Source organism: Capra hircus, chromosome 10, assembly GCF_001704415.2.
Source record: "Capra hircus breed San Clemente chromosome 10, ASM170441v1, whole genome shotgun sequence".
Classification (NCBI taxonomy): Eukaryota; Metazoa; Chordata; class Mammalia; order Artiodactyla; family Bovidae; genus Capra; species Capra hircus.
In genome coordinates, this window is record NC_030817.1 from 21,883,113 (window position 1) to 21,896,198 (window position 13,086).

General features: G+C 41.0%; 1 protein-coding gene across 1 annotated transcript in view; it reads right to left on the bottom strand.

Annotated features, from left to right (window-relative positions):
* Positions 217 to 13,086, bottom strand: part of SLC39A9 (solute carrier family 39 member 9) — a 50,498-nt gene continuing 37,628 nt past the window's right edge. Inside the window, exons 4-7 of the mRNA XM_005686014.3 lie at positions 7,691 to 7,759; positions 6,548 to 6,633; positions 5,916 to 6,050; positions 217 to 4,201 (exon numbers count right to left, since the gene is read on the bottom strand). Coding sequence (XP_005686071.2) covers positions 3,971 to 4,201; positions 5,916 to 6,050; positions 6,548 to 6,633; positions 7,691 to 7,759 — 521 coding nt within the window. The 3' untranslated portion in view covers positions 217 to 3,970. The remainder of the gene's footprint in view (positions 4,202 to 5,915; positions 6,051 to 6,547; positions 6,634 to 7,690; positions 7,760 to 13,086) is intronic.

The window sequence follows — 13,086 nt, forward strand, 5'->3', positions numbered from 1 at the left end:
ATTGTCGATAAATCTCTGGGGCAGATGGTATACTGAGTCCTTTATCTCCCTTCCGCCTTTCTTTCTCTCCTTCCCTAAAGGAGGTTCATACAGATACATCTTTCCACTGCCCCTCAAACCATTTCATTACCTTTTCTGATGTTCGAATGTGGGTCCAGTCTGGTCATCCAACGGAAAAACTGTTGAGAGGATCAATAATGAACCACTCACATATGGTATGCACTAATAAAAATTTAATATCATAAAACAAATCAGAAAACAGCAAAAACATTTTTTTTTAACCATTCACAATTAAAGTGGAAAGAGACAAAAATTATAAGGCAGCCATCCGTGGAATGATTTCATGTTTACAAAGGATCCAGAAAAAGGGGACATTGAAAATCACTGTTTAGGCTACCAAACCAGGGGAACTGCAGTGTTATCCCATGGGATTTCCCACTTAGTAGAAGACGCTATGAGAAAACAGATCAAAGTCAACCTCCTTGTGTTAGGCTGAGCATATCTAGAAAATTCCTAATGGTTGTCTAGCCCTTTTATGCAAGTCTTTACATTTCCCTCAGGTCTTCTCAGGTGAATCTAGATGTCTCAGGCACAAAGGGGCTACATGACTGGTTTTAATTTCATAGCATCTCAAACAGTGCTCTTTGAAAGGTAATGTGGACCATTCTCTGTTGAGCAAACGATTCTGTAACACAAGGAGGGTACCCCTGTGGAACACTATTAGAGGGTTCTCGCCTTGCCCTACAGCAGTTCTGGATGAATCTGGTCATTCTCAGCCTCCCACGGGGCTCAGGGGCCCCAAAGGCAGGAGCATGCTTTGGGGGCTTGTGCTACTGACACACACACAGTTCCCCTGTTCAGTACCTGGCTACCATGTATCTGAGGGGCTGGCATGTCCTCCTAGTTCTAATCCTTGAAAAAGAGGGAAAACCAGGCAGTGACACGTAAAAGCAGTAAAAAACACCATTACATTTTCTTTTTTCTACAAAGAACTCACCACTCAAAACAGCCACCTCTCCCATTTTTCTAATGATTCAAAATATAGGAACACACTTGGCTGTTTTGAACAAGGAAATAAAAAGGTGAAGAGGGAAAGGGAGAACACAGAGCCTCTGTGGTGGTGTTTCGACACTCTGCACTCCAGGGCAGAATTCGCCTGAAGAACTGAAATCTGGCAATAGCTCGCACAGGAAAGCCATCAGACCTGGAAGATGGCTGCTTTGGGGCTATGGCAACTGACAAAAGCAATTCACTGGTGAACAAATGAAGGGAATGGATGAGTATAATTTTCACCTTAATTTGCCATTTAAGAGTCCTCGACATCTGAAGAAAGTCTATCTGTATCGAGGAAAGGGAGTCAAATTGTAATTAAGATTAACTTTGGTTATGAGGAAGGAAGGACAATGCTTTTCATCATCAATTGCATCTCTTCGGTAGCCAATATTTCCATCTGTAATCACAGCAGCGACTGAAGTATTGCCAAGGTTTCCAAACGTGTGAGAGCATTAAGGCATCCACATCTAAGGAGGCAGTTTTAAACAAGAGGAAAATGGAGCTGAAATGTGCCAGTAAGTGACCATCAGTGTGGCCTCTCCTGGGACACTGCCCACATCAGTTAGGTTCTCTCCACCCCCCCCTCACCCAAGAAGGAGGCCCTGCCACGCCGCTCAGTACCCTGCTGCCTAGAGATGCGTTTGAGCCCTGTAAGATTAGTATGGCTATTTCTGCCTGCTGACCAGGAGGGAAATGAGTGGTTCCTGGGGTAGCAGTTTTAAAATCTTGGACAGCCCATAGCTCTTGAGAGCTGATAGGCCTTGAAAGGTTTGCTTATTAATGTGGAGTCCAGAGGGGAAGGCCAATTTGGAGGTTAGATGGTTCTGCCCTTGCCAGAGTTCAAGGCCCTACCCGTCAAGATATTCTAGCCCAACTTTTAAGTGTCATGGCAAGGCACTGCAGAAAGAGGCTTTGGCCAGCAGAACAAATTTCTGATCATTGCACAACAATATGATAGAAAAGTGCCACTATTCAAACCAGACCAGACACTAAAATGAGCTATTTATTTAATGAAGTACATTTCCAGGGAGAATCAAGGCAACCATGTCATTTTGAAGGACTAGGTGAAACCCCATGACTCTCTGAAGTCCCAGCTGTTAGCAGCAAAGTCACCTAGACTTTCCTGCTGCACCTTCTGTTGGTTTTTATGCTGTTCACAAGGGTTCCCAGCCACTATCCAAAACCAGATCCTGTTTATGCTACTTTGGTCTAGCCAGCAGAGGGCTCACAAGTTCTCTTTCCACAGCTGCTGACCCAGCGACAAATCTAGGAAGGAAATACAGAAATCCTGGGCATGCTGGTTTATGCATTATATAAAATGTTTCACAAACTCCTAAATCCAATGCCCTGACAAAAATAGTCTTGGTTCCCACTTTATGAAATGTGTTTTGAAATGGTACAGAAAATCAAAATAAATTAACAATATAATATTATACACTTATTTGATAACATAAGGTTTACAGGGATTTTTGGCAAATATGGACAAATTATCCTAGTCTGCTTACTATTTTTAATATCTCAATTGTTTAAATTACCAGAGTATCAGTGATTGTATCATCTCACATACGAGGAAGTTGACATTTTAAGGGCTTAACAAAGCTGCAGTTGACACAAAGGTAACTTCACTGAAAAGAACAGAGGACAGAGACAATATTATCTTTATCATCACAGTTCCAAGAGGCTGTCCTGATGAGAACTTAACTCACACAAATATTGGCATCACCACCAGCAGTAAGCAGCAAATTGTAGGGAGGAAGGGCTGGAGGGAAAAGTTAGGAATAAAATACGGAAAAGATGAAGAGACAAAAGACATGATTTTAATAAGCTTTAAATCAACAGGCAAACACCTCCCATTTGTGATACATCTTGACTTTCTTCCCTGCTACAGGTGCTTACGTGATACTGACCTGGCAGTCCCAAAAGGGCACTGAGTATGTTGCCACAGGGACTGCTGGTCTACCAAGATAAATATTTAAGAGACAAAAAAAGGACAAGTAGGTTTTGGTGATCTTTCTTCTAAAAAGGTTACTACAAAGATGTCAGTAACTGTCCAAATTCACTTAAAATTTAACACCCCTTAATTTCCAAAGATACTTTGGGATCTGACTGTTCTTAGAACAGTCAGAAGGGAAGCCTAGGTTGGTCTGAACTTATTAGAACTTGGCTCCTCTACTACAAACAGGAGGACTTGAAAAAAAAAAATGTTTTATAAAACACGTCACCTCTTTAAAAGCTAGTCCACCTCTGCTCCCCCATCTGATGGAAGGCAGGCTCTCTGGGGAGAGGCACGTGCTGAAGGGGGTGTTTCAGTCTCCCCAGATGTCCCCGCTTCTCCAGATCTCTCAAGTGTAAAGTCAGTTTTCAATGTATCTTGCCATCATTTTCTTGACTCTAGCCCCAGATGAACTACTTATCTTTAGCATCTAACACAGTGGGCATCATGACCTTCATTCAAGGCAAGTGGCATAGATGCTAAAGCACCAGTCTTACACGGTGAGAACCATGTTAAAAAATCAATGGATAAAGTGGCAGAGCCTCTAAACTAAGAGATTTAGCTTAATTACAGAATACTGTACTTTCATAATTATTTCATTATGAGTAGGAAGTTCTCCACTTTTCCTTAAAACTAAATTCCATCTTCCCTGAGAATAGGGTTAAGGGAAACATCGAAACTCAAAATGCCAAGGGCCCTTGAAAAGACAACACAACGGAATGTCTATATCCTTCGCGGTGTGTTGTTTCTACTTGAAAAGCTTTCCGTTACTCCAGGTTTTCATCTCACCTCCCTCTGGACTCTTTAGGAATACAGGTGGAGATGGGCGAGGCGAGACGAGAGACTGAGGAAGTGAGCGTGTCGCGTGCCGGCTGTCCTCACTGAATGGCGGACGGCCACGGACCGAGGCTGGACCCTCACCAGTTAATGCTGATGCCCTATTGACAGAACGAGCGGGATGAGGCAACCCAGAACCAGGGCTGCCACCTCCAGGCGGCTGAGGCCTCTCCCTCCAGTGGGGTCGGGTTTGTGGCTGTGCCCCATTCCGCCCACCTCAGGGAGGACATGTACTGTGGCAACGTAAAGAAAGGTCCCGGCAGAGAAAAGCATGGCCACCCCAGTGGCATTGACCTCTGAAAGGGCTTCTTTACTGCTCTGTGAAGTAAGAGAGAGAGAGAAGAAAATTAAGTCAAGTAACGTGCAGAGTCAGGAAGAAAAATAATAAAGAAAGCACCCAATATTCATAACTGGTGTGATCTGGGAAGTGGGGAACCTTGATATCAGAACAATTTTGTTATTTATGGAAAGCCTCCAAAAAAGGGTTTAGGACTACTGGCCATGTGTGCATGCGTGCCAGTCACTTCAGTCGTGTCTGACTCTTTGCGACGCTGTGGACTGTAGCCTGCCAGGTTCCTCTGTCCATGGGTTTCCTCAGACAAGAATACTGGAATGGGTTGCCATGCCCTCCTCCAGAGGAATCTTCCCAACCGAAGGACTGAACCTGCATCTCCTGAATTGCAGGTGGATTCTTTACCCACTGAGCCACTTGGGATGACTTTTACAAACAAACTTCAAGATTATTAAGATGGAATCAACAGCATTAATGCAGATATCAAATTAGATATTCATTTGTTCTACCAATATGAACAAACCTCCCATATGCACCAGGCTCTAGGCCAGGGCCTGAGATACAGTGATAACGGAGATGCAGTACCTGCCCTCACAGAGCCTAGAAATATCTCAAAAGCTAATCTTTACACAATTTCCATCTTTTTTCTAAATTAAAAATGTGGCCCTACAGACTAAGACAAATAACTGAAAATTTAAGAATGTGCCATAAATGTAACCTGTAACTCCGTGCCTCCAAAATTATCACATTTTTTTGTCAAAAGTTCTAGAAACTTACATTGATCAGTGAAGTGATAAACAGGATAATATTTAAAAGGGAACTATGTATTATTACTCACTGACTAAAAGAAGATAAAGCTCTTCAGGTGAACAATGAGGTGTTAGCGATCCAGATCAGCCTTGACTGACAGGAACTTAACCACTCTTTAACCATTTCATTTCTCATGTTCCTTTCAGTGCAAGCTTTTCTATATCAATACGAACTGAATAACACTCAGAAGAATCAGTGATCTTCAGAGAGTGTGGGGGAAAGCCCTAAGTTGGTTTGGTTCTAAGATTTTCCTCTGTCGCCTGCCAACTGATATTTAAGTAAAACGGGAAGGGTTGTTGTTAAGAACTGCAGCCCTGTGGACAGAATAAGGCGGCGCAGGAAGGTCTAACTGGAGCAACAGAGCAGAATGCCTGGGGTCTGATGTGGCGAATGACACACGCCACTTCAGGACTGGAGGCACGACCAGTGTGATGACAAAGACCTGGGTACTTAATATGCAGTGATAGGAGAGCCGGGAGTGGAAGAACCTGAGTCTTAGCTGAATACAGAGATCTCTGCTCATTCCCTACTGCTCTTAAAGCTGCTACAAACTCGTTACCCACACTTCCTATGCTCACTGAAACATTAAATCCATACTGTTGTGACTTATTATGTACCAGTTAAATATAACTAGCATGTCTGATGAGCTTTAAATTGGATTATTTTAAAGATCATGTATTTGTGCAAATATTTTTGGAACTGATGGGAAAGAAGTTTTTTTAATTAAATGGATAAGAAAATGTTCTAAATTTATGAAGAGGATTGACTTGGAATTAAGATGTACACTTTGTACACTACAGGCTTTTAAGTTGAATTTTCTTTTTAGCTGAAGGCAGTAATTTAACTGAAAACTTCAACATAAGAGACCATACGTTTTGGTGGATCACAAGGAGTTAGGTACTTGTCCAGATAAGCTTGAGTCAGACTTACCTTACTCAGTCCTAAGTATGTCACCATGGACATAACTGGTGCTGCCAATGCAAAGACGAGTAAGTGCTTTCTGATTCGATTCCGCTCGAGGCCCGCATGCATTAAGAAGGAAACTAACCCAAAAGCAGCTGGTGCCTGGAAAAGAAAAACTATCCCTTATTAGTCTAGAAATTTGGATTGCTTCTACATGATGAAGTACCTGTCGTTTGACTAAATTATTATCATACAAGGAAACCAAGTATAACAAACACTAAGTCTGAGCTTTGCCTTTTAGGAATTAATGTTCTAAGCTAGAAAATGTCCCATTTGTGTGTGTGTGAGTCTATGTGAAATAGTTAAGTACAAGAAAGGAAAAATATTTATGAACAAAAATTACCATGAAATACAGAAATCTGTAGAGGACTTAACAGTTTGTGTATACATCATAAAAAATAAAATCCCTTCAACTTACAAGTTTAATAAAATGGTAGCAAAACATCCAGTTTTAAACAGATTTATTAAATTCTCTAAGGTGAACAGCAGTTAAGAAAGTAACTACAAAAACCTTTGCATTCCAGAAAAACACAAAGACCAAAGAGAAGTTTTAAATACAGGTTCAGCCCACAACGAATCTACACCAAAGTTCTGCTTACCTTATGTAGCATTATTGCCACAAACACAATTAACTGGACACTAGTTTGTGAAGTAGAAGCTGCTGCTCCCAAAGCAACACCGTCAGCTATATTTGGAAAAAATGAAACATAAAACACTATAAATAACAACTATAATAGTGTGGTGGGTGTGTGGGCTTCAGAGTTGGATAGAACTGGACCAGGCTCTGAGGTTACTTAAGCTTTCTGAACCTTAGCTTTCTCATTTCTAAAATGGGTTCAATAAAGTACATATTTCTAAGGTTTTCATGAGGTAACATGTGAGGAGCTTAGCACAGGTGCTATCTGATATTTAATATGCCAGTTATTGTTGCTACTGTTGAAAAAGTATGACATTCAAAAATCTACTGACTAATCAGTTAAACTGCAATAATAGAAAAAGCAAGAAATTTCAAAGGAGGCATCTCTGCATCTTGCAGGTGGAAAAGCAGCGATACCACGACAGCATAGATGATTTATACGTAATGAGTGAACACTGGCTGAATGGATGAATTTTTTGTTAGAAAAGCATGCATTAAGTCCAAATAACAGGGTGTCACCTTTCACGTGCTTTTGTCACTTATAGACCCCTACAACTGGGACTGGTTGTGGTTATGATTCAAAGGTGCTCCCAGTCAGCACTGCTGAGACTTCTGACGCCCTACAGCCCACCCCTGCCTCAACTGGCATTCTGGGTAGATAACAAGCAGCAAGGCTATTCAGTACAGAAGTGTTCCAGATGAGGTCCTAGGGAAAAGGTCAGCAAACTTCTCTTAAAGGGCCAGATAGGAAAGAGATTAGCCTTTGTGAGCCATTTGGTTTCTTGCAACTACTCAGCTCTACCACTGTTGTGTGAAAGTAGCCACAGATTATACGTAAACAGGTGGCCATGGCTGTATTCCAATACAGCTTCACTCATGGACACGGAGATTTGAACATCATGTAATTTTCATGTGCCATGAATAATTTTTTCATCTGATTAGAAACATAAAAACCATTCTTAGCTTACAACCCCCTGACACTGAGTACACTGGGGTTCATGCTTCTGTCGGAGGACTTCCTTAAACAGCCCCTTCTCCAGAAGGTTCCTGTGGATGGTACCTGTGTGACAGAAAAGAAAGGGGTCCCACTGCAATCTGAACCTACCTGCAGCATGGACGACCAGACCCAGCGTGGTGGTGATTTTGGAATTGCTGGGCCTTGCTGTTTCTGGATCTGAAGTAAAAAATAGGCAAGTCAGCCATGGAGCAACGGGAACAGAAACTAGTAGAACATTCACCTGGAGGTGGAAGAATTCTTTGAAAGCTGTTTTAAGAAGACTATTATTACTTTCCTTACTATTGTCTTTTTCCTTTTGCTTCAAACACTTAGAAATTTCTCCTGTCCTGAAGAGACGGGCAGATGAGAACTCTTCATTTGACCCAGCCTTCCCTGGATGGGCAAGATGTCACCCTAGCTGCCTCACACCCCTTGCCACTCCACCTCTCCAAGGAGCCTGCTTTGCAGCCTCTGGCCACTGCTCTCTAGACCAGCCTCATTGCCATTGCCTCCGCCTGCCCACTCCTCAGCCTCCTGCAACTTTATCTTTATTCCAACATCAAAACGTCTGTTACATTTGCCTATGTCCATTTACTGCCACCATCCTAACCTAAATTTCCATCCACCCAAACAACCCCTTCTCCAACCCCTAAACTAACAGTAGATCTGGATGTCTCCTCTTACTCCCATTTCTCCCGAACCAAATTCATCTTACACGTCCTTGTCAGAATCATCTTCCTAACTCATCACTCTTTTGATGGGTCAGCTAACACATTAAGAATCTGCTACTTTTCAAATTCAATCCAAACTGCTCTATTAAGTAGGTTCTTGAGCTCTACATCAACTGATACATCGTATTTCTCACTGTCCAGTCCAGTTAAACCAGTTTCTTTAACACCCTGTCCAACATTTGCCATATTTGCCTTATCATCTATACTTAGGCTCTCTTGTTCTCTCTCCACACTACACACATACATTTCCTTTCCTGGAATATACCATTTAAGAGTATACTACACTTTATACTACTTCTTAACTATCCTTAGATCCTTCAGTGTGTATTTCTGATGGGAAAGGATATTTTCTTACATAATCACAGTAAAGTTATCAAATTCAGTAAATACCATTGAGATTTTCTTCTACTCTCTTGCATATTTTACTTTTGTCAATTGCCCAAGAATAACTTTCAGAGCATATTTCCTTTTCCAGGAAGAATCCAGTCTAAGACTGCATGTTACACTTAGCTGTGACTATCTCTTTAGTCTCCTTTAATCTGAAACATTTTCTCCGCCTTTGACTTCTGTGACGTTGGTATATCTGAAGAATACATTCTCCTCCCTGCACCTTTCTTGTTCTTTAACAGAGTGGTCCTTACTTTTGGATCTGTCTGATGTGTCCTTAGAAAAGCATTCTTGGATGGAATACTACATAGGTGCCGCTTCTATCCGATCATATGTGCCGATCATATCCAGACGCACAGGATGTACACCTGCTGCTCGCTGGTGGTGTCAATTCTGGACTACATCTTGGACACTGTAAACGTTATCTTGTGGATACCATGGATTCTATTACATTCCTCCAAAGAATGTTGATTTCTTTTTTGCTTTGCTTTAAAGTAACTTGATTTGGCTCAAACTGCAAATTCTGTCTCTGGGCAGCTGCCTAAGTCTCAGTTTAGTTCTTTCATCTTTAGTGGACGTGCTTGGAGTCTGCCTAAGAAAGCATGGTTCAGGGCTTAGCCAGAGACTTGGCTAGTTTATACACAGAATTTAGGGCTGACTTTCTCTGTCTGTCTCCTTTCTAAGATTCTCCTCTCACTTTGCAGTGACTGTAGTTACCTTGAACTCTGTCCTCTTTAGGCCAGAAAGACTCTTCTATCAGTTGGCTACCCCATAGGCACTGACTGCTAAAAGCAGAAACAGGAACTAAACGCTGTAAAAATCAGTTCCCAGTGTAGACTCCCTTCCAGAATTTGCCTCCTTTAGGTGACTCTCTAGTGTCTTCAGACAGTGGGTTTTCAAAACTCTGTCTAAAATTTATAGTTACCTGCAGGGAGGCTGATCTAAAAGGAACTTTCTGTACACACTGAAGCAGAATACCAGTCACATTAATCTTTATCATCTGATCAAGGTATTGTCTGATTTCTTCATTTAGTTACTTTTTTCCCCCTTTGCAACTAATAAGCAAATCAAAACATATCCCCTAGATCTAACATTCATTGATGATTCTGGCCTGAGCCAATTTTTACTAGAAAGGTTGCAAAAATGTCCAAGTCCAACTGCTTTCATGTTTCCCAGTATTTAGCGTTCTGCTGGAAGCAAATGCCCCCTCCCCTCTTTCATCTTTCTCTCCTGTGGATGTGCGCACTAACTGCCCCCCACCTTTTTTTTTTTAATGGTTTATGCTTTATTGCTGTTCTTCACCATCTCAGTGGACAAACTGTCCGAGATCCGGCCAATGGAAGCCCCTTCAAGCTGGTTCCTATCCTGTGACGATCCCATCTTTTTTATTCATATATATTTTGAGCACTAGATATTTCAAGCTCACTTTATACTTACCCTGCCTCATCCTAAAATCAGTCCTTTCTTTGAAGAGCCCTGATATGCTCATTGCCAGTGGGGTGTCTGTACTTCTAGGACCTCTCTACACACACAGCTATGACATACACCCACATATATGTAAACACACATGTATATATGTACACATACACACACAAGTTTCCAAAATCATGATTCCAATAGCTCCAGTTCCAATCTACCCCTGCAGGGGTTCTTTCTTGCTTTCCCTCATTCCCTGTTTGCATATCCCTTCTTCCTCAGTGAGGACTCTGGTTTCACCAACAGCAGCACATCTACTCATTTCCTTAACCCTGTAACATATCTGAAATAGTTTCAGAACACTTTTTCCCACACCATTAGAAAAGACAAAGCTTACTACAAAGAGTTCAGTATTGTTTATACTTCCTGCCCAACTCTACCCACTACTAAAGGTATAGCGCCAAATAACTACATTCATGAGCTACTTGAATTTCTTTCTTTTAAATCCCTTTCAGTGATTGTGTTATTCATTTGATGTATAGTTCATCTGTTTCAGTTAGCTCCCCGACCCTTGTTGACTTCATTTTATATTTTGAATATGGAAAACATTAACATATTTCCAAAAGTTAAACTGTATTGAAAAGGCATGCCCAGGGAAGTGTCATGCCCTCTCTTAAAACCCTTCTACCCTATCCCACAACTGCCCTCACTCCTACAAGTAATCAACTTTGGTTTCTAGTTGATCCTTATGTTTCTTTTTTGTAAAGATAAGCAAATATATAGATGTTTCCTTGTTTCTCCTTCTTTCTTACACAAATATATGACAGATGGTAGTTTATTTTTTTTCCCCCTCACTTAACAATATCTCCTGGAAATTTCTCCCTCTTGGTTGACAGAGATTGGATTCCTTATTTTATTTCATTGCTACAGAGAACACAGTTACGTAGACACGCAGCACTTCACTCCGTCAGTCTGCGTGATGGACACTGAAGCGGTTTTACAATGGCAAACAAGGCTGCATCGACTATTGTGCTTATGCGTCTTCACACTGGAGCTGAATCATCAGAACATTCTCCTAGCAGTGGGATTTCTGGCTTGAAGGGTAAACTCCCCTCCGCAGGGACTGTACCACTACGAACATCCACAGCAACAGATGAGAGTGCCTATATCATCACAGCTTTGCCAACAGAATATATGTTGTCAAGGTTTTGAATTTGTGACTATCTGACAGGTGAGCAATGGCATCTCAGTGGAACTTCGATTTGCATTCTTCTTATTTTAAATGCAGGGGACATCTTTCATGTATTTAAAAACTATTTTTACATCTTTTCATAAATTATTTGTTCATGTCTTTTGCCAGCTTTTCCACACAGGGAGAATGCAGGGGGTGTTTGTGACCTTAAATTGAAAAAAAAATTCATTTTTATTTTTACTAACCTTTAACTGAAACTTAGCATTTCCTTTTGTCATAAATATAGACAATAATCCACAAGTAATATTAGCACTACCTTTACCAACAGAAATCAGATAATTTTATATTATTTTACAGTCATCCTAAGATACTTTCTTATTATCACTTTCACTCATCACTACTTTAAATTAAGGGCTTATAGAAGTACTGCTTACAGAATGCAGATGACACGACCCTTATGGCAGAAAGTGAAGAGGAACTAAAAAGTCTCTTGATGAAAGTCAAAGAGGAGAGTGAAAAAGCTGGCTTAAAACTCAATACTCAAAAAACTAAGATCATGGCATCTGGTCCCATCACTTCACGGCAAATAGATGGGGAAACAGTGGAAACCATGACAGACTTTATTTTTTGGGCTCCAAAATCACTGCAGATGGTGACTGCAGCCGTGAAATTAAAAGATGCTTGCTCCTTAGAAGAAAAGGTGTATCATGGCTCAGAATCCTTCTATGGCAAACCTAAATAGCATATTAAAAAGCAGAGACGTTACTTTGCCAACAAAGGTCTGTCTAGTCAAAGCTATAATTTTTCCCATAGTAATGTATGGATGTGAGAGTTGGACTATAGAGAAGGCTGAGCGTGGAAGAATTAATGCTTTTGAACTGTGGTGTTGGAGAAGACTCTTGAGAGTCCCTTGGACTGCAAGGAGCTCAAACCAGTCAATTTTAAAAGAGATCAGTCCTGAATATTCATTGGAAGGACTGGTGCTGAAGCTGAAGCTCCAATACTTTGGCCACCTGATGCGAAGAACTGACTCACTGGAAAAGTCCCAGAAGCTGGGAAAGATCGAAGGCAGGAGCAGGAGATGACAGAGAATAAGATGTTTGGATGGCATCACTTATCAGTGGACATAGTTTGAGCAAGCTCCAGGAGTTGGGGATGGACAGGGAAGCCTGGTGTGCTGCAGTCCATGGGGTCACAAAAGAGTTGGACACGGACTGCGAAGTACTGCCACACTGCTTGATTCAGTCTTCCTGTCTGTAAATGCTCACGCGATGGAGCTGGGTAACTGAGGCAACTCCGTACCTAACAGTCATTTAGCCATCAAACAGCAGAAGTCATGGGATCTCTCTCACTGAGGACCAAGATATTTATGTTTTCTAGTAGTTTGTAAAATTCTGTCAATATATTTGAAAAGAAATATTTATAAATTCTCATGTCTATTATAACCCTTTCAAATTTATTTGTATCACAATGGTATCAAAGGTGTATCATGGCTCAGAATCCTTTTTTATTTAATATAAACCATATATCAAAGATGTTGATTTAACCAAAGATGAATTCATTGATCTCAAGACAAAAAAGTTACTATGACTGGAATTGATTTTAAAAGTCTTAGAGAATTCTAGTTGTCCTTGAAAGAAGTTTATCTTTCCCTGGAAAGCAAGCTACAAATGTGTTTAAGTGTATCTGTAGCTTTTCTACACTAATAACCATCAAAACAAAAACCCAAATCAACTTGACAACAATGTTCAACTTGACAATCTGTTGCCTCTTAAAGC